At 41.7% G+C, this 21,396-nt stretch overlaps 1 protein-coding gene across 1 annotated transcript; it reads left to right on the top strand.

Moving 5' to 3' along the window:
• The first annotated feature begins 3,411 nt into the window (after positions 1-3,411).
• slc29a4a (solute carrier family 29 member 4a) lies at positions 3,412-20,112 on the top strand. The gene is made up of 11 exons (XM_041061651.1): positions 3,412-3,569; positions 5,716-6,148; positions 9,343-9,474; positions 9,619-9,732; positions 10,664-10,792; positions 11,480-11,554; positions 11,651-11,919; positions 13,530-13,650; positions 13,828-14,015; positions 15,475-15,715; positions 16,896-20,112. Exons 2-11 carry the CDS (start codon positions 5,914-5,916, stop codon positions 17,039-17,041), a joined length of 1,650 nt encoding a protein of 549 aa, XP_040917585.1. The 5' UTR covers positions 3,412-3,569; positions 5,716-5,913; the 3' UTR covers positions 17,042-20,112.
• The last annotated feature ends 1,284 nt before the right edge of the window (positions 20,113-21,396 follow it).

Raw genomic sequence — 21,396 nt, 5'->3', positions numbered from 1 at the left:
GCTCTTGTGTGAACTCTCTTTTTCTTTTTTCCTCCCCTGGTATCTCATCCTCCCTCTCTTCCCTCGGTCTCTTCATATCTAAGGAACTCATTTCTCTCTGCTTCTGTTTCTTCAGACGCAGCAGCTATTCTCCACTCTCGCACTTTTTTCTCTGTCTTCATCGACCCTTCGATCCCTATATCGTCATCTCTGCCTGTGTGAACCCTCCACCTCCTCTTTCTTCTTCATGCCCTCCCTCTCTCCCCTCCTCTCTCCATCTGTCTCCATCCCTCGATCCCTCTGCCTCTGCGTTTACACCTGTCTCTTTCCTTTTATCCCTCTTCTTCTTCACCTGCCTTGCACATCATTACCTCCTCCTTTTCTTCCTCCTGATGCCTGTTCCTCATGCTCCTTCCCGTCTTCCTCTAACCGTGTGATAGGATTAAGGCCCCATCTGTCTGTCTCTCTTTGAATTTTTTGTCGTTTTTGGTGGCTTTGCTCTCATTTTCTTGTCATCATTTCTGTAATTTGCCTGTTTCCCTGCCTTTCCCCGTATTTTTCTCTCTCCATCTTTCTTTATCTTTATTCTCCAGAGGTGAGCGGAGGTGGTGATAGGCGGTAGTACTATCAGTATGCAGAGTCATGGCGCTGTGGCTCTGTCGTCATTGATTGAACCAGCAGCTAAATATAGACACTGTTGAGGGCACAGCATCTTTACCAGGCTGGAAGGAGGGATGGATGAGAGGATGGAGGGACAGACACACATACAACTGTGGAGCAGTGTTACAGACTTACAGACACTTCAGTCAGTACAGTCCCGCAGGGTGTTGGTTGGACAGAAAAATAATTCCATTTGAGTGAAGCGGGCATAACATGGTCTGACCTTTTTACACATTCATGACAGAGAGCTGCTGAGAAAAATATTTATGAAACACACACACACACCAGCAAATCAACAGTAACTCCTTCTTTTCTGGACAGATTGCTGTAGGCTAAAACAACATGACAAACCATTACTATTCAACACGCAGCATAAATCCAGAGCTGCGAGTCTTACCACAAGCTGAGCAGAGGGAAGGAAACAGTTACAGACAAACACTGAGACGGAGAGGGGCGGGCATGCAGCCAAATGGAGAACTAGACGGACAGAATGAAGATGACAGACAGAAATCTGGCAACTCAATTATAACTCAGGCAGATGGGTAAAGTGAGAGGCAGACAGGTAAACAAACCGGCAGCTAAAGAGATAAGCAGGCAGGCAACCAGAAAACAACGCCCTCACGAGCAACAGGATTTTACGCAGATTAAATTCATCTAAAGAACATGTTTCTGGACCAGTGTCAAAACTCCTGCTGTGCCATTTGACGTGTTTGTATGTTTCATAAAGAATAGTTGGTTGATGGTTGATAAATCACAGATTAGTGTTGGTTCATTGTGCAGACAGCGCTGTTTCAAGAAAAAGCTGGCATTTCTAAGTATTTCTTTGGCTCTCAGTGCTGTAGCTTTGTTTCTTTTTCTCTGTTATCAGTGTTATTTTAACTAGTGATTTAATGTTGGGAACTGAAAGGAAGTTGGAAATAGTTTAGTTAGTGTAGTTTATGTGTTAATAATATCTATAATAATATATCAGTGCATTTTGTCAGCAAGCAAATGGATGCATTTAGATCTGTTCCTTTAAGTCACAACAGGTGAGACACATGCTCTATTGTGGGGCGTCTACAGTAATACAGAAAGAAATAATTTAATCCTTTCAAACAACTGCCAGCGTGTAATTCTTCTTGCTCTAAATCAGCTGTCAGGCCTTGAGAGATGCAGCCCACAGTGCTGGCAGACAGCAACGTGTTTTAAAGTGTGAGACTCACAACAATGAGACATAACATTAAGTCAGGGTGAAGCCGCTGTACACTGACGAACACTGATCAAGGTCTCAGGAGCAGGGAGGTCCAGCAGGGGTCAGTTCAGCGTATGCTGTCTCTCCAAAGCTTTAACAAGGCTATACTAGGACACAGCACCCACAACAATCTTGTAAATAATAAAGCTTTGTTTTAAATTTGATTCCTACAGCAGGATCCATCCACTGAATGACCCTGAATTAGGGTGATGTGTTTTGTACCACTGTCACTCCTCTTTCTTTTGTATGTTTTCTTCCATCATGGTAGACGTCTCAGGGTTCATTTAGCCTTGTACAATATCTGCCAGGATGTAGGATGCTGATGTAATCAGAAATAGAAATCCAGATTATCAAAGGGAATGCTCTCTGCATCAAATCTTTCAAAGATCAGCGTGACATTATTTGTAAATGCAGCGATAACTAAAATTCACCAAAGAGCAGATTTCAGGATTCTGATGGGATAAACCTTCTTCACGATGCACAACATCATTTTACACAGTTGATCTGTGATGTGATCTGTGATGTTGCAGACATCAGCATTAGTGAAGTCAAAGCATCATACTGTGTCTTTTAAAAGACAGCGTATAAAGTCAAAGACACACTAAAAGTGGGATCTGCAGCAGCAGTAGCAGATCCTGGGTCTGTTGTACACCTAAAAAAGAACAGCTATACCATTTAGCTAATTTCCATCTGGCTCTTCTCCTCTGTGGCAACAGTGGGGGTGTGCAATATGATGGAACCACTGCCAATAATAAAGCATTAGCATATTGAAGTGAACTGATAAAACTGTCAATCACACAGAGGCTCCAGTGCCTGCATTGTATCTGAGCGTACAAGTGAATGTGTGTGTGTTAGAAGAGATGAGGAAGAACCCTGTATATGAATATATACACACACACACACACACACACACACACACACACACACACACACAGGGTTCTTCCTCATATATATATATATATAATTATTTTTTTTTTTTCTGCAGGTCCACCTGGGATTTATGTGCCCGACTGTGAAATCAGTGAATTTTCTGTCATTTCTTTTCTTTCTTTTAAAAAATATCTTCTACCACCATCATAACATTCATATATGACTCATTGCTGTGGCATTTGAATAATCTTTAAAACACAATGAATTTCTGTCTGTCTCTCTGTGTACAGGGTGAAATATGTATCCGCTGATCATTGCTATCTGCATGCATTTTCATTTTTAATCCCAGTTTGATAATGCTCTCTAGGACGAGTACAAAAAAAAAGAAAAAAAGAAAACTCTCAGTAATTTAACGTCCGCCTATAAAACGTGTGCAAACTGTATTCTGCATGGGGGAAAAAAAGTTGTTAAACATGCATTTGGACGCTTTCATCCTCCACTTTAATAGCGCTTTTGAAAAGACTGATTGCAAAAGATGAACAGCCAGAGGCAACACCCCCTCCCCTCCTCCTCCTCCACCTCCACCCCCTCCTCCTCCTCCTCTTCCCCCTTCGCTCTCCTATTCCATCCAACCACGCTTCCTTTTCTCTGCTGCTGCTGGATGGTGCGTTAGGAGCGCGTGCAGGACGGCACCGGGGCTTCCCTTTCTGTCTGATGGAGACGGGCTGAGGAAGGACCAGGTCCCGGCCACCTCGAGAACCCTGGGGGAAGGACTCCGCTTCTGTAAAACCAGGGGAGCGGACACCAGAAAAGGGGAGACACGGGGGAGGTAAAAAAAAAAAAAAAAAAAAAAAGGAGGCGGGGGGGCCATTAATAACCTGTTGTTTGTGTGTTTTTTTGTTTTCCGTTTAAGGGTGTAAGCGCGGCGGTGGCAGACAAAAACAAAATGATGGATCTAAAAGCGACATGTAAACCTGGTTGGACTTGATTAGGATGGTTTTAATGAGGGTTTGGGGGAAGAAGAAGCGGAAAAAACTGAGATGATCCTCTGTGTATCCTTCACTGCTCAGCAGTCGTGTATTTCCCCTCCTCCTCTTTGATTAATTATCATTTTTAATTTTCACATGTATAACAAGCAAAACCCGCGGGGTTAATTGATTTGGAGTTAGTGCGTTTATAATGCAGAGATTTATTTTTCCAGGCGGGCAGTCTTCCTGAGGTGCTTCTCTGCTTTTGCTTTTTGCTTGATGGTAATTTTTTTTTTATCATTTCGTAGGTAAACAATAGAAACTGCAGCGTGATATTAAGACTGCAAATCAATTACAGTCGCTGGCCGGAGCCTTTTTATTTAACGGCTGAAGGCTGAGAGCGCCGCCTCAAGTCTGGAAATGGAAACTCTGCAAAACATGCCTCTTGGTACCAGTGAATTGGAATCATTATTAGGTTATAAACGACCACACGACCTCCATCGAACCAGTGCTTTCATGTCCAGGAGATGTAGCTGATCTAGTTAATCACCTGTTTCCCAGTGTCTCTGCATCCGCTGGAGGCCAGGATGAGCCCCACATTACAGAGATGATAACCTTCTTACATCATCTGATGCTGTCAGTATCCAGACAGCTGTGGTTTTAAAATAGGATCTCACCCTAAAAAACAAAGCAGCCGTGCTCCTTCGTTTTGTGGGCCAGAGGCAGAAATCTAACGCTCAGGGCATCAGAGGTGAGCAGCCAGGCAGCCAGGCCACAGGGCTGAGGAGCTGTGGCGGAGCTGGTTTGTGTACCTCCCTCTGGCAGCGCTCCGCATGTCCTCAAGTGTTTGTGTAACCACACGGGTGAACACAATAGATGAGCCTGCTTTTTGTTTGTGTGTGTCTGTGTGCGTGTGTTTGCATATGGAACAATGTCAATACCCATTCATACTGATCCAGCTTGTAACAATATCATTTTCCCTCAACAGTTCCCTGTTGGCTGGACTGTATGAAAGCAGGTTACTGAGCCGTGTTTCAGCTGCTGTACTGACAGAAGTGACACCTGATAGATGACAGATGTTTAAATTTAAACATGAGCTTGTTTGTTTTTCAGCACACTGTCAAATGCTTTAGATAGCTGCTTGATCGTTTCAGTCATTTATCAAACAAAAATAGAAAATATCCTCTGACTGCAGCTTCTCTAATGTGAGGATTTGATGTTTTTGTTTCATTTACATCACTGTAAATTGAACATCTTTGGGTTTTGGACTGTTGATCTGACAAAACAAGCGTAATATAGTTAACTATAGTGTAATGATGAATGTAATAAGTAACAGTCACCCTTCACTCCTGTCAGCACTGTGGTTTTCACTGTGGCTACCTTTACTTTTAATTTATCAGAATTCAGTATTAAGAAGGTTTATGTTAGCTGATTTATTTAAACCAATTAAAAAAAACAACTGTTTACTGTTCTTGTGTTGTGTTTAATTATTCTTCAAAAAGAGCAGAGCTGCAACAAAATCATTATTTTGATAATGAATCCATGAATCTATCATTGGACACAGTGTGAGTCTGTTCTGTTTTGTTTTTTGTTTTTCTGTCCAACTTGCAGTCCAAAGTATTCAATATATCATGATATAATACAAAGTACATCCTCACATTTGTGATGCTGGAGGCAGTGAAGGTTGTTTTTTTTCCCTGATAAATGACTTAAACAAGTAATTGATCATCAAAACTGTGATCAGTTAGTTTTCTATCAGTCTTCTCCTCTGCATTGTACAGTGATATATAATGCAGAACCTGTTCACTGAATGCAGAGCTCCATTTTTGCTGACCTTGTCTGTCACCCAGTCATGCATCCTTTGTCGCTCTGTTTCCCTCATTTAATATGCTTTTCACACGTTCACACACAAACACACGCAGCACTCTGTTTCTTTTTTAACAAATTCTACCTCTTTTACATTTTAATTCTGTTTCTGCTTCTGTTTCCTGTCGTTTCCCCCTGCAGATTCTCCATCAGCTGAAGGTCTCCTGCCTCTCTTCCAGGGCGTGTCTCCGGGATTGTGTTAAACATGCACCCTCCCAAGAGTCTGTAGCTTGTAGAGCCAAGAGGAGTGTTTAGTGTGTGTCTGTGTGTTTGTGTGTCTGTGTGTTTGTGTGGTTGTGTTTTTGTGTGCGTGTGTGTGTGTATACTTGAAGTGCAGAGATGAGTTCGGTGGGAGCAGAGCGCCGCAGGCCTACGCCAGCCCAGACGCCCGAAGAGAGGGATGTGTGGCGGGATGGAGGAAGAGCTGGATGGAGGGATGTGGGGAGGGAGGGCTGGAGGGAGGGAAGAGAGAGCGGCGTGGTGCAGAGCTACAGCTTCGACTCGTACCAGCTCGAGGAGGAGGACATCAATAAAGACGCCCCGGAGCGAGGAGTGCTGGCTCTGTCCGAGCCCGGTGAGGGAGTTGCTGTTCTGACACTGTTTGTGTACTGATTTAAAAATAGAAAAGGAACAAGGAAGGAAAGAGATAGATGAATATCCTTCTTCTACTCCAAAACATCTAGTGTGTTTAGACACAAAGATATATAGTTTGCAGTAAATTCAACATGTAATTTACTTATTAATTTAACAGCTCTGTCTTGTAACATTTTAATATTTATCATATATATATTATTATATTGCACTCTGTTTGGAAACAGACATTGGGTGGACAGAATATCATAAACACATGTAGGGTGCAGTACTATTATCCATATTTCCAGTTGGAGTCTACCCATTAATTCCTGAAAATATATAAAACATTCCCAGTGTATTTTGTATATTTGAATTCCAACTTGCCTTGTTATGTGGAGGGTAATTCAGGTAGAGTTTAATGGTGCAGAGCCATTTTGAAGAAAGCCCCGTCCTGCATGTTTACAGTCAATCCCTCTTTCTTCTAAGAGACAAAGAGGTAAATAAGGAAGAGACGAAATAGATAGATTTATCAGCAACAGCAACTTATCAAAGTGAAAAAATAATACAGACAAACCTAATATCCTAATAACCAACAAGAAGAAATTTAAGTTTTATTCATTTTTCTTCACCTAGTACATTAGTGTTCCCCTGGGAGCAGGAATTCTTGGTTGACTGACACTGTCGGGACTGTAATTTGATTGATGCGATATCTGTGCAGCATAGTTTCTAATATCTCTCCTGGCAGCTTTCCAGCCAATGGGCTGATGTTTGGTCCCATGTGTGATTTGAGCCTGTTTTACTCTGTGACTTTGCAGGTTAGTTACTCTGTGTCGTGACTTGAATCACAGAGGAGCGTTTGTTATGCTGAGATTACAGGACTCATTGCTTTTGAGTTCTGACAGCCTCTCCATGACTAGACCCACGAAAGAGAGACAGCTAACAGCAGCTAGACTCTCTCGCAAACGTCAGTCAACTGCTGGGAAATGCCCACAGAGAGGCTTCAAGCTGAAACATGTTTTTTGGTAACATGTCCAAGGAAGGTATTATCCACTTTAGAAAAATGGAAAATTATGCTCAACAGCTGCAGTGTTGACATGGTTTATATGTCCTTACAGCCGCCGCAACAGCAGATTTACATGAAGAATAAGTGAGGCTGAGCTGAATGTGTCACTACAGGCTTTTGTAGTGTGTACATGTGTTTGTTGATGATGGTGCATGGGAGAGAGAAAAAAGGAAGCATGTAAAACACAGTGGGCAGGCATGTTAACAGAAAATTGCTGCGTTGCCTGGTTACTCGGGTTGCACAAAGGGCATGTTAATCAAATCAGAGGTGACCAAGGACACAGTGAGGGCCCTATGCTGTCCAAAAACCTCTCTCTGCTCCCTGTGTCCTCATCCTTTGCCTTTTCTCTCTCCTTCTCCTGTAGCTGTCAGTCTCTATACCTCAGTGTGCAGCCAGTAAAACAGAAAGAGTATGCAATCTCTGCAGGGGCAGAGTCTCCCCTTTTCCCTTAAAGAAAAAAAGCAAACTCAGAGATGTGAGAAGGCGAACTCAGAAGACTGAATTAATCCTGGCCTGTCATTACAGACCTGCACCTGCACTACAATCTGTGCTCCAACTGAGGGACTGTAAGAAAATTATTAGGTGTTGAGAGGGGGTCAGAAAAGGGGGAAGGGGTTGTAAATCTTTTTTTCTTTAGCTGAAGGCAGAGTAGACTGACTTTTTTGGGAGAGAACAAATATTTTTTTGAAGTTTTATTTCATCCCTCCTTAGCAAAAGTTACATAAGTAGTTACATCAAAAAGACAGCTTTCATTTACTCCCAAACTAACATGTAATTTGTTCAAATTAATTTGGCCATACAGTGAGTCTGAGCTACAGTGAGCTGTGATTGTCTCATAAGCTCGCGAAGCCAGCCATCTGTGGTCAAAGTGTCTTATCTTTCAGTACAGTTTTGAATATTTGTTTTTTTCCCCTCACGTTAGCATTAAAAGTGACAGTCATGCTCTGTAGCAGTGTTTCATTAACGTGTTATTTGGTGATCCATCTTACAAAATCCATTAAGATCGTATGATTTTAATTGGGGTACACTATATAAATAATTTACCAGTGTAAAATTGGTAAAACATCAGTTTTACCAATTATTTTGTCCTGCTGTACAAAGAGTGTTACAGTTTTTTAAGTCATGTTGAAGGTTCAGAGAAAAACCAGTGGGGGTCTTGTTTTTTTCTTTTTACAAAGAGAAACATAAAGTTCAACCTGTTAGAAAGGAAAAATCCATCCTAAAGCACTTCCATGTTGTCAGTTTCTGCACTGAAATGTCAGTCACACAGTGTGAGCAGAGCTGCGGTGATTTTCTGTTAATGAGGTTTGACTTTCTGAAGGCGGTGATCTTTTCTTCTTTCTGTGCAGCCATGGTGACGATGTATCACTGCTCATGCTAACTACACACTTTTCTTCATTCTGAACAAATCTGCTGCTGTAAGCCTAAACTGCTTCACATCCTTTTTTTTTTTTTTTTTTTTTTTAACCCCGAGAAATAACAAACCCAACAGAAATGCAAATCTGGTTATTAAAGCAGGCAATTATTTATAAGAAAACCATGTGCATTACTGAAGAGCCAACTGCAGGTTGTCACCCATCAGCAGACGCGTAGGAAAATAATTTACCAATCCCAGTTACTGTAACAATAAATTAAACAAATCAATAAGATGTGACATAAATAGTCTAAAAAAAATTCCCTTTCAGTGTGCTGTAAAATCAAAATGCTCAAAACTCTTTTGGAGCCGCTAATAGCAGGCTCACAGGATTAGGAAAGGATTAAAAACAGTTATATATATAGATAGATATAAAGAACCTGCACATCTCAGTTTAACCATGCAACTGCAAAACACAAACGTCCATGGTTTTAACTGAAACCACTCGTACAACTAGTCCCCTGATTGATCAACAATTCCTCTGATCAATCTTTCACCAACACAACAGGAACAATTGCTCCTCTACAGCATTAGCTGCTCTATCAGCAGAAGAGAGGTGCTGCTACAGCTACATTCAGCCTGATTAGCTTTAATGAAGCCTGAGCGCGTTGGCTTCAGACCTAATTCAGAGGTTTGAAGTCATTTTTATCCCCACTGTTTGAGCTTGATTTCATACTCTTTTAATTCTCTAACCCTTGACTCCCTCATTCCCGTTCAGACTTTGAGGAGCCGATCCCTGACGACCGTTACCATGGCATCTACTTTGCAATGCTATTGGCTGGAGTGGGTTTCCTGCTTCCCTACAACAGTTTCATAACCGACGTGGACTACCTGCACCACAAGTTTAAAGGTATAAATATGCATGAGCACAAATAAACCCACGCATGTGCTTACAAAAAAAGAATGCATGAATTTTTACAGACACAAGCACAGACCTGGAGAGTTCAAATTCATATCCAACTCCCAAGAGTCATGGCTCTCGTGTGTGTTTCAGGCACGTCCATAGTGTTCGACATGAGTCTGACGTACATCCTGGTGGCTCTGTTGGCTGTCATCCTCAACAATGTGCTGGTGGAGAGACTCAGCATGCACACCAGAATTACTGTGGGTAAGTCAGACAGGGACGCGCTCTCAGATAAATCTTTAATTGTGAAATATTTCTCATTATGGGAACTTATACTGTCACTCCTTTATTAACGACCCTCTGGGAAACTCGGGGCTTATCAGAGCAGAATACATAGAGCAAAAAATGAGAAGACAGTATAAAGAGAAAGAGAGGGGGGAAAAAAACTGCAACAATTCTCCTGTGTTTTTTATTCATCAGCTGTTTCAAACAAACTTTTCCAAAGACTGCGAATTCACAAGGGGCTCTCTTTCAAGATTTTGCATCATTCTCACTTTTTTGAGCTTTCAAAACATTTTTAAAGTGAGCTTACAATGCAGTTGAAGTAAACCATTCACATATAAGTGTGCACATCAGGGTCGATTTTACTGAAGACTGAGTCTGATACTGGACAAATCAAATGTGGTCCAAAATTATTCATTAAAAAGCTGGTTCTTAAAGCTACCACGTCTTTCCAGTGTAAATAATTCTCAGTAAGACACTGATATTGGAGACTAACATAAAAATATTAAAGCTGTTCAGCCTGCCCATATATAAGAAATCTATTCTGAGCAAAAAAAAAAAAGTTCTATAAAAATGTCTGTTTCGCTAGGAGAGGTTGGATATCTCCATGCACATATACGGTGTATGTGAGATCAAGGTTTCATCACTGTAGCCTCTGCAGCTTAAAATAGCTCTGCTTGCATCCTTGAGGAAATGTCTTTTGAAGTCTGTCGTCTGCGCAAGAGCTTGTCTCTGGAGTTAATAAACTCAGGATCGGACTTCAGTTGAAAGCGATGCTGTTCGCGTGTTGGCACTGTCAGATATGTGTTCAGTGCTATCACAGTGTCATTCATTGACATAACATGACCTGGTTCAGCAATGTCTCCTCACTACACCTGTCTGTCTGTCTGTCTGTCTGTCTGTCTGTCTGCAGGTTACATCTTAGCTCTGGGGCCGCTGGTCTTTGTCAGCGTGTTTGATGTCTGGCTGGCAAAGTTCACCACCAGGCAGGCTTACATCATAAACCTGGTGTCAGTGGGAGTGGTAGCCTTCGGATGTACAGGTACTACTAATTCTTTTCTCTCATTAGTATTCACTAACTAACCGTGTAATGCGAAAGATGTCTGTCCTACTCACAAACCCACAGAGAATTATCACCCAGCTGTGCAGTTCACCTCTTTAAGCTCCTTGTTTTGGTTTTACAGCCCAAAAAGTTACTGCCATGGTTCACTTTCACCTTTCTCAAAAACTTCATATCAACAGCTGGAAGTTGTTTTCCGCCAAAAATAAAAAGCTTAAAAAACCCCCCACTGTGCACTACCTGCCCCGCATCAAATGGCAGACACAGTCAACAACTAGCTGGTGAGCATAGTTGAGTATATAGCAGCTAAAGTCAGATATTTCCCTCAGGAGTTAGTGGAGACCAAAACAAAGCTAAAAGGCGGGTGAATATTGGACTGTTTGTCTAACATAACGTGATAAGATGTTGTTAAGTCGATGTGTTTACAGAAACGTGGTTGCGCTGCATACACTGAGTCAGTTTCCTTGTTGTTACTGTCAGTGTGAACACGGAGCCTTTCAGCCAACAGAAGGATCAGTTTAATTAATGGAGGTCCGGAGGTCAGAGCAGCTTCTCTCTAGTGGTGTGTGGAGGTTCAGGAAGCTGTGTCTCTAAATAAAGTGTTGTTGTTACAGTGTTGACTGTTAGGCCACTGTTTGCTCTGATAACCACTTCCTCCTCCCTCCCCAGTGCAGCAGTCCAGTTTCTATGGTTACATGGGGATGCTGCCCAAGAGGTACACACAGGGAGTGATGACTGGAGAGAGTAAGTAAGCTCACACAGACAAAGATCGATCTCAATCTCATACATTTCACTGTGTTCTTACCTGCCTCTGGACTCTACCGTCTCCTGTCTCTCCAGGTACAGCCGGGGTGATCATCTCTCTGTCTCGCATCTTCACAAAGCTGCTGATCACAGACGAGAGGAGGAACACGCTCATCTTCTTCCTTGTCTCCATCAGCATGGAGATGCTCTGCTTCCTGCTTCACCTGCTGGTGCGGCGCTCCCGATTCGTCCGCTACTACACAAACCACGCCCAGGGTAAAGGCCCGGGGAAAGGTCATGACCCGCGCGACAACGGGACTGGATACAGGGTTCACCACGATGTCACTGCAGAGGAAGTAAGATTTGTAAGTCTGTGGACGCTTTCTTGACACAGCAAGAGTTTTTGTGTCTGCTGCACTGTCATGATTAACTGTACATTTCAGACATTTTGCATCAGTTCGCTCTAGTAACTTCAGTGATTCAGTATTTTCTCAAGTTTGACTTTTCAAGTTGCATTGAGAATCTGACTCTTCCACTCCAGTTTCGTTTCATTCATCAAACCCTTCATAAATGTTGCAACAACAAACTGTTTCTCAGACAGAGAGGAAATGTCAGGCCTCTAAACTGCGGTGTCACGCAACTCCCATTTCTTTGTTGATTTCTGTGAGGAGTGTGTGTGTTTTATCTCTTCCTTGCGTCAGTGTGAACGCGCACTCAGGCATCAAGCGCTGTGTTTTTTTTTTTTTAAACGCAGAATCATTTATTTAAATGTACGAGCTGCTTTTTGTCCGCCACTCACAGAAAGGGAAACATTGAGAGAGGAAGAGCAAGGGATTTTGGGATTAGTTATTAGGGATGAGGTTTGCCGGGATAGAGAGTGGTGCGGGTGATGCAGAAAAAATATGGAGACAGATGGAGTTTTAGAGAGGAAAGGAAAGGCTGAGGTCTCCTGTGAACACAGAAAATGAGAAAAGGTTGGATGAAAACTATTGAGGCAAAGAGAGATGAGATATCGAGGGAGGGGGGTGGGGGGAGTCATTTTTGCCAGTCTGCCAAGAGGAGGAAGAGACAGGTGTCATGACAAAACTGTCAAAATTAGTCCTGACAAAGACTCAAAGAAATGCCAGAAGAGGAAGACACTGAGCTAATATTCCTCGTCACACCATGTATGTGTGTGTGTGTATGTTCAGAACCTTCAAAGGAAAGCACCTCAGGCTGTCGTCTTTTCATATGTCCATTTTTATGTGTCTAAACATGTTGGTGTGTGTGTGAGTTGTCTTCTGCTTCTGGGGGCAGCTCTTTGTTCTGGTTGCCGGGGGAAACCATGGCAGCACTCTATATTACGGGATAATCAAGAAGAGTGGTGCCTTCTGGCCGCAAGTCCCTCTAATCAACTAATGGATCTGTGTGTGTGTGTGTGTGTGTGTGTGTGTGTGTGTGTCATTGCTTGTGTACACTTATGTGATGTGCATTTGAAGAAGTGTGTATTTGGAAAAAAGTAGGACTAGAAGGATGTGCCTATATGTTTGGATAAAGAGAAAATGTGTGTTTGTAGGTTTCTGTCTCAATGTTTGTCTGTGTGTGTGTGTCTGTGTGTGTGTGTGAGACTTCTTTGCAATCTACTCTGCAGTCTCTTTAACATCATTACATCAACCTGCAGCCACTCACAGCCATCCTCTCTAATAGCTGCTGCCATAAAAAGCTGATGTCATGCAGCCAGGAAGCCATTATCAATTTTTAAAAAAACTGAAAAGACAAAGTTCAAACTGCTGCCAGAGAATATATTTATTAACTGTGTGATATCTACCTTTAGTGTTTTCTTCAAAGGGTCTTGAAAGCGTTCTCATGAAGTGAGCACCAAATTCCACTTCCCCATGTGATCAATAATGGATCTTTTGATATTTTATATAACATTTTCAGGAAGTTTGTTTAATTTAAAGCATTGAAGAGAAAGTCTGTGTGTGTGTCCTCTCAGGGAAATGGTGGGACAGGACCGGTCTCTACAGAAGAAGGCACTGAGGACTTTGCGGGTGGTACCTATGTACGATTTGATGCCCCAAAAGCCAAGATAAGGAGGAGCTGGCCCGGTGTCCGCGGTACTCTCTGTTTTAATCTCGTACACTCACTGCTCAATTACCCTCTGACTCTAACAGATGGAATTGAAATTTAAATGTACCCTCTGGTGATTACTGAGAGGAGGATTCTTTGCGAGAGAGAGAGTTTTTGGTTTTTAAATATCGCTGCATCTGTGTGTGTGTGTCACCTCCAACCAGACATGATCTTGCATCGTTACGTGGTGTCCCGTCTGATCTGGGCCTACATGCTGTCCATAGCTGTGACCTACAGCATCACCCTGTGTCTGTTCCCTGGGCTGGAGTCAGAGATACGAAACTCCACCTTAGGGGAATGGCTCCCTATCCTCATCATGGCCACCTTCAACATGTCGGACTTTGTTGGGAAGGTGAGGCGCGAGTTTTATTTTGAACTTCGTCATGTAAATGAGAACAAATGATGTGAAGACAGAGGATTAGTAGTAGTATGGATGTAAATATATATACATACACACACACACACACACATTTTTGACCTGTTGTTGGTTGAAAGCTGAACACTACTGGACTGCGCAAAATATTCTAGGGAACTATCTGGACAGTTTGCGTGTCTTACCAATAAAGAAAGGATATTGTGGGTGACAGGGAGGAGGAGAGTGGGCTGTAACGTGGCAATAAAAATAATAAATAAATAATAACAATAATATAAATACATCTCAGCCACTTGGCGGTGAGGTTACAGCATCGTCAGCTCCTCTGCTTTTCTCTGCTCCAGCTGAGCGACGCCTTGATATGGGAACTTTCACATCAACAGTTTTCTTCATTATTCCCAACGGCTTTTTCACACGTCACATCACATCACATAAAGAGGAACACACACCAATTGTTAATCTTTTTTTTTTTTTTAATTTTGTTTTTTGAAAATAAATTTTGGGAGATGGAGGAGTGGTATATAAAGGGGCATGCAGTGGGCAGGCATGGCACCCTAATGCTGTGCCCCCCCCCCCCCCCCCCCCCCCCCCCCTCACCCCTGTGGGCTCTCTGTTTGCTTGCTAATTTGCTGTGTCAACTTAAAGGGTGTTGTGTTTACAGATTGTATTTGCTGCCCTCATGTGGCAAAAAACAAGTGTGTTGTGTAGACTAATTTTAGCTGTTGAGTCCACTGTGTTAGGTCTGATGAGGGCACTTTTATCCAGTTTACACTCATCACTTCTCTGGCAACCATTGAAAGTGTGTATTGGATAAATGTCTGGTTAATCTCTTAGCATAAAATTGACTGGGATCAAGGGAGATCTCAATGTTCGTCACACTTGGTGACATATGGGAATGATCCTTTATCATTTCACACCTCCTGAGATTCTGAGATTTAATTGCACATCAGGCTTCTCTGCACTACAGAAGCATTGAAGAGTCAAAATCACTCTTTAACACTGATGTTAAATGTGTAAATTTGTTGAGTCTGAACCTGAGAATAAGGCTGGGAAGAGTTTTTTTTTTTATCTGAATATTCAGAAATTAAAGCTTATCTGGTGTCCTTAGGTCCTAATTTTGACTTTGAAGGGAAAGAAAGTTGGCGGAGTAAAAGTTGTTTGGATTGCATGCTCTGACTTTGTCCTCAGCGTTTTGTTGAAATGGAGGGAAAAGGAGATAAGGAGAAGAAAAATTAAATAGAGACTTGCAAAGGACAATTAAAGTAGCTTAGAGGTTAAAAAAAAGAGGTCATGATAAGAAAGAGCAGAGAATAGAGAGGAAAAAAATATTTTTTCCGAGGCTTTTTCATTTATTTTGTTGTGCTCTCTGGCAAGCGGCTCCACAGTGAAGCACCTGGTGAACCCCCTCAGCATTACTGAAATATCCTCTGCTCCTCAGATCTTGGCAGCGCTGCCGTACGACTGGTCCGGAGGCCGCCTGCTTTTCTTCTCCTGCCTCAGGGTGGTCTTCATCCCTCTGTTTGTTATGTGCGTGTACCCGGCCAGTGCGCCCACCCTGTCCCATCCCGCCTGGCCCTGTCTCTTCTCCCTCCTCATGGGAGTCACCAATGGATACTTCGGGTCAGTGCCAATGATTCAGGCTGCTGGCAAAGTGCCGCCCGAGCAGAGGGAGCTGGCAGGTGAGTTGTTCACCTCGATGGCAAATAATCATACGTAGATATAGTTTATAAGTGTTGGCATATTAGCTTTGTCACACTGAAGTGATGATAGTTATTTTTTCTGTCTTCTTCTGTCATTTCAAACTAAAACAGCCTAAAAGTAACATGTCGAACTTTAAATTGCTGAAGTGATTGACAGAAAATGAATCAAAGCCATTTTGATGTTCGTCTTTGAAGTCATTGTATAACTTGACTAATTGCATTGGAACCTGAATGAATCTGAATGGCTTCATTTGAAATTGAATTCATCAGTTTGAAACTGAATTCCAGTAAAATTGAAACTGAATTCCAGTAAAATTGAAACTGAATTTAAAATTGACTTCATTTGCTCTGAAACTGTATTTGATCCTCACTCTTTCTATACTTCCACATTCAGTTCTCATATAATTCAATTTACTGAGATGCACATCTTGTCGTTAAGGAAGAGCGATCGGGTGCAGATTCACAGAAGTCTTTTTTAAAAATTAAAAAAATTCCCATCAGTTGTCTGAAAATGGCACTCCGACATTTGCGCCATAAGTTTTCAGCCCAAAATCTTTCAGTTCAGCACATGAGCTGATCCATATCCACCACATCTAACAGCTACAGTTACACTATCACTTTTATACAAAATGCTCCTATTATATATATGTTTATACAAACCAGTGAAATGAGCCCTTGACATGCTGAAAAACTGACAGTGTTAATGTCAGAGTGTCATGTCTAGAGAACTACAATTTTAAAATAATTTCAACATTTGCAAACTGGATATCTTTAAATTTTATCTTGTTTTGTCGACCAAAACAAGCTTTTTGAAGACGTTGTCATTTTGATGCAAATTTTCCTGTTTTCACTATTTTCTGATGTTTTTCACTCAAATGTTAATCAGTTAATCAAAAAAAAAAAAAAAAAAATCAGAAGATGAATTGATTGAAAATAATCCCTAATTACAATTCTGTCTAATCTTGGATTTAAGAAAAAGAGACACTTTGTACTGAACCACGATGTTTTCCCAGAATGTCAAGTAAACAACCATGACTTTACATCATTTGCTTTAAAATTTCCACCTTTCCAAAGGAAAAAGAAATACTACTCACTCTGGATAAGCCAGTGTTCTGTTTCTGCTGTACAGTCGTTCTCTGCTCTCTGCGTCTCTCTCCAGGGAACACCATGACCGTCTCCTACATGACAGGCTTGATGGTGGGCTCCGCTGTGGCGTATGCAGCTTACAGCTTCACCGCTCCAGGAACAGCAACGCGCTTCTCCACGCTCAACATACACACACCTGTCAACGGAACAGGGTACTGAATGTCTACACACAATTAAAACACACACACACACAAAAAGAAGTGGAAGTAAAGCCACATACATGTACACACACCTGCAGCCATTTACACACATGAGATCCTGGATGTAGAAGCAGACTGATAGACTCCTTTGTCCAAATCATGCTTTGATTTGGCTCTTTGGCTAAAGGAAGTGGAATAAGAGAAAAAAAAGGTGAAATGTTAAACATTTAAAACGTAGCAGATTTCTTCACTCGCTCATTCTCCACCCTGATGATCCAGTGACCTTCACATGCTCCTCTGTGACGAACCTTTCCCTGGAGGTGAAGAAGAGGAGCTGTGCATCTGTCAGCCCTGGCCCTGTCAGTGTCTCACTGCGTAATTATTGTCCACGTGTGCGAATAAATCGGCTGACATTTGTACGGCGTAGAGTCGAGTGATATTTGCAGCGGGGAATGAGCGGCGCACAGTTTTCGAGGAGACCTCGTGTCTACACTTCAGGACTACTCTGAACTCTCGCTGTTCAAAATAGAGATATATGATGTCAGTGTGGATTTTTCTGGACCAGTTGTCTTAGCTGTTTTCCTCATTATAATACAATTATGACTGCTATTTTCCATCCATGATGATTTGATTTGGGTAATGTTATCAAAGTCCTCTGACTGCACCATTTAAAAATAACAAACGTGACTTTAAAGGAGCCCTGTTTAATTCATGGAGTTTTTAGCTTCTGTAATGTGATGTTTTTCCAAGTGTAACAGAATATGTGGACCCACATGAGTATAATTATGACAGAGATCGATATAATTGGAAATACATGCAAAGTTTTTGCCAACTGAGATCCAAACACACACTTCACCCTTAGGTGTACGCCCCTGAGTTCAAGCTGAGTTAGCAAAAACTTTTTCTAAATTTTACAGGAAAAGAGAAAAGAGGGAATTTTATACTGTTTTGTCTCTGTTTGGCTTGTTTGTCTCATCTGAAATGAAAAAGCTTCAGTTGTTTTTATTTTCATTTTTGTTCTTACCAGCCTTATATGTAGTATATCTTTTGATTTACCTACATTGCCCTTGTTACACTAAAACAGATTTCAGTCCATTTAATGAGGTTCACATACTTCGTGCCCCCTCTGATGGCTGAGAGGAGAACAAAATATTGGTATGGGATTTTCGTAAGCGGTCTGTGTCCCCTCTTTGTCCCCCTGAACTGTGTCTGTGTTTAACTTCCATGTAATGATGTGCGATATCATGGGGGGAAAAAAAAAAACAATTAGTGCCAAAAAGTCTGCCTGTTTCTGATCAGTGTAAGTAGCTGACAAAAGAATGAATGTAAAGTTGTAAATATACAGAATAAAATGCACTCAAGGCAGTGAAGCCTCTAGAAAGTATCAGATTCATATCTTTTGTAGCTGTGTTTAGCAGAAGCGATCCAGAAAGCACCTGTTTCCTTTTTTTTTTTCCAAAATTGATGCAGCTGCCGCCGTAACCTCTTAGTTCCTCCACCTTTCCTGTTGGATTTGATTAATTTTTCAGCGATGAGAGGATCAGCAGAGTTCAGCGTTTATGCATTATGAAGAAAACAGGCTTCAGTGTAGAAAGCCACGAAGTGCACTACGTGTATTATGTAGGTGATGGCTTGAATGGAGTCTACTTTCGGCACTGTTTGAAAAATGTTAGAGTGCCATTTGGGAGCTAACCTCATTACCGTATGTATGTCCCGCTGTGCTGATGGTGCCACACTGCCTGGGGCCTCTCTGCTCTCAGCAAGCTGCTGGGTTTGAAGGTGTTTTTAGTTATTTCTGGTTGGATGTGTTGCTAAAGGACATGAAAAGTCTCTTTATTCCTGTTTCTCTCTTTCTCTGGTAGAAAGCACAGAGCCATTCTGAGAGAGGGGAGATCCCACTTTTCAAAGAATTGCGTCATTTGAAACTTACAGGTGTAATTTTCTGGAAACCACCACAGTGAGGTTCCATGGCTATGACTGGTTTAAACGTTAAACTGTTCAATGGAGAAAATCACACACTGATGGTTTAAAACCACCACTTTCAAATCTTATTAATAACCAACTGTAAGAACAAATGTATGGACACTGGATTTTTCTTTCACTGGTGAATAATTTATCCATGAGTCTAAAATGGGACCACCAAAAATTACAGACTGCAGGGAGGTCAAAGGGCAGAGACACAGGACTCTGACAAAGTCACTGTGACAGAAGTGTGAGGAAAACACATGAAAGAAGAGGCAGGAGGAATATTTAGAGAGATGTTTTTGCCCAGGATGACGAGGGAAAGTGACGCTGTGACTGTTCTGTCTCATGCAGTGCAAACACACTGGCCTGTGGAAAAGAACTTCTGATTCTGCATTTTATCTCATCCCAACGATCTCACATTTGTCAACTTGCCATGTGACTTCCTGTTTCTTTTCTTTTCTTTTTTTTTTTTTTAATATGATGCTCATTTTTCTCACCACTGACAGCAAAGGGTTTCTTCAGAAACCATTTCATACTGACTACTGTAGACTGCACACTGTGAAATGTCAGTATGGTGTAAAAAGAATGGTGTTGCATACAGATGCTGTTTATATGTATATATCTACTGTAACATAAGATATTTTGCAGATGTTATTTGTGACAAAAGAATAGTTTAAGTGTTTTAGCGATTCAAAGTAAAAGAACAGGGTGCTCTGAGCTGAATTTGGCACTACTGCATGACAGGTGGGTGTCTAATCAGCTTTTGATGCAAAATCCATATATATATTAAAAAAAACAAAAGATTCAACAGCCTGATTAAATTCAGCTCATCGCCCTGATTCTCCTGGCTACACCTGCCTGGTTATTATATTATCACATGAGCTGAACTCTCACGGTTTAATTCCAAACACTGTTTCTGCCAAAAACAAAAATAATATTCATTGCTTAACCTATCAAAAAGAAACAAATATCACGCTCCAAAACCTGCTAATTTGTCAGAGCAGGGGCAAAATTCTCCAACAATGTGAGCTATGTTTGCTTTATTTGTTGTAAATAATCTTTACGATTTTAAGTTTAAGATTTTCACAAAAGAGCCTGTTTGTGCCCAACGTTGTACCATCAGCAGCGCTTAATAAACAGCTGTTTACATATTCGCCTGCCGCCTCGTTTGCATGTGTTGTTGCTGTTTCTCCTGTTCTGTCTTTACAGGGAAGGAGACAAGACGGTTTCCACCTGTTATGGTTTAGATCAGAGCTCCTCTGTGTCTGTCAAAACAGGAAGCGACCACATTTCGTCGGTCTGATTTTTTTCCTGTTTAAACACCTGTGAGCAGAACAGATCTGCACCACAAAAACCTCAGATCTCACTAAATCTTTTTCTTTTGAGCTTTTACAGATCCTAGCATTAAAGTAAATGTTTGATCATTTCACTTTTACTGAGGGGTGTCTGAGTTTGTGTGAAACATCAAACATCAGCATCAGGTTTGATCTGGTCAGGTGTGAGTTTGTCGTGTGTCCTGAATAGTGGAGCTGGAGCCAGTGAGCAGGCAGCAAAGAAAACCAAGAGACAGGAAATTTAACATCTAATAATTTAATCCTCATTCTGACAACAGCAAGAATCCTCCCTGGTAAAGTGTCCTGTAGCAAGACTGATTAGTGAAGTGAAATGAAATCTGTGTTTGCTGCTTCTCTCCAGCAGAGCGCGCTGCTGCTCAGAGAACAGCATCAAGGACAGAGCAGTAGAAGTATTGAGGTCCAGATGGATACTGATGTGAGTTTGTATTACAGATCAGAGGTTGTATTTTAAATCAACTTTACTAACATAGAGGATGAACAAAAGAGGTGCTTGTAAATAGAAATCCTTCTTTTTTTGACCTTTGACCCTTCTGATGCAGCGTCTCAACTCAGGACACACAACCATGCAAACCTGACACAGATCATCTTTCTACATCACGTCTGCATCTTGTGTTCACAGTGCTGTGGAGGTCAAAGTGTTCTGCACCTATTGTCTCTATGTGTGTGTGTGTGTGCATGTACCTCCTGTATAAGTATCCTGGTGTTTGTCTGTGTGCATGCTCACGTGTGTATGTGTGGGCCTGTGTGTGTGTGTGTGTGCTAATTTTGGATGTGGCTGCAGGGAAAGAAAGTCTCTGGCGTGTGACAGAGCAACTGATCATTAGTCACTCTGCTCCACATACTGAAGTGAGGAAGAGAGGACGAGGAGAGGCAAGATGGAGGAGACAGAAGAAGGTAGAAAGAGAGAGGAAGGGTAGAAGAGTCCTGATAGTCTGTTGTCCACTCAGTGTTTTAATGGTGCTGTGTTTTTAAAGATATATTTTTTTCCTTTAAGTATTTGACAGAGACAGTTGAGGTCGGGGGGGGGGGCAAGGACTCAGCCTAACAAGGTGAG

Source organism: Toxotes jaculatrix, chromosome 18, assembly GCF_017976425.1.
Source record: "Toxotes jaculatrix isolate fToxJac2 chromosome 18, fToxJac2.pri, whole genome shotgun sequence".
Lineage (NCBI taxonomy): Eukaryota > Metazoa > Chordata > Actinopteri > Toxotidae > Toxotes > Toxotes jaculatrix.
Note: the sequence above shows the minus strand (reverse complement) of the source record. Positions and strands in the feature narration are given on the sequence as shown.

Coding starts and splice junctions, on each gene's coding strand:
- slc29a4a (XM_041061651.1), top strand. CDS start 5,914: ATGAGTTCGGTGGGAGCAGAGCGCCGCAGGCCTACGCCAGCCCAGACG. Junction 10,793..11,479: donor GGTAGCCTTCGGATGTACAG/GTACTACTAATT, acceptor CTCCCTCCCCAG/TGCAGCAGTCCAGTTTCTAT. Junction 13,651..13,827: donor GAGCTGGCCCGGTGTCCGCG/GTACTCTCTGTT, acceptor ACCTCCAACCAG/ACATGATCTTGCATCGTTAC.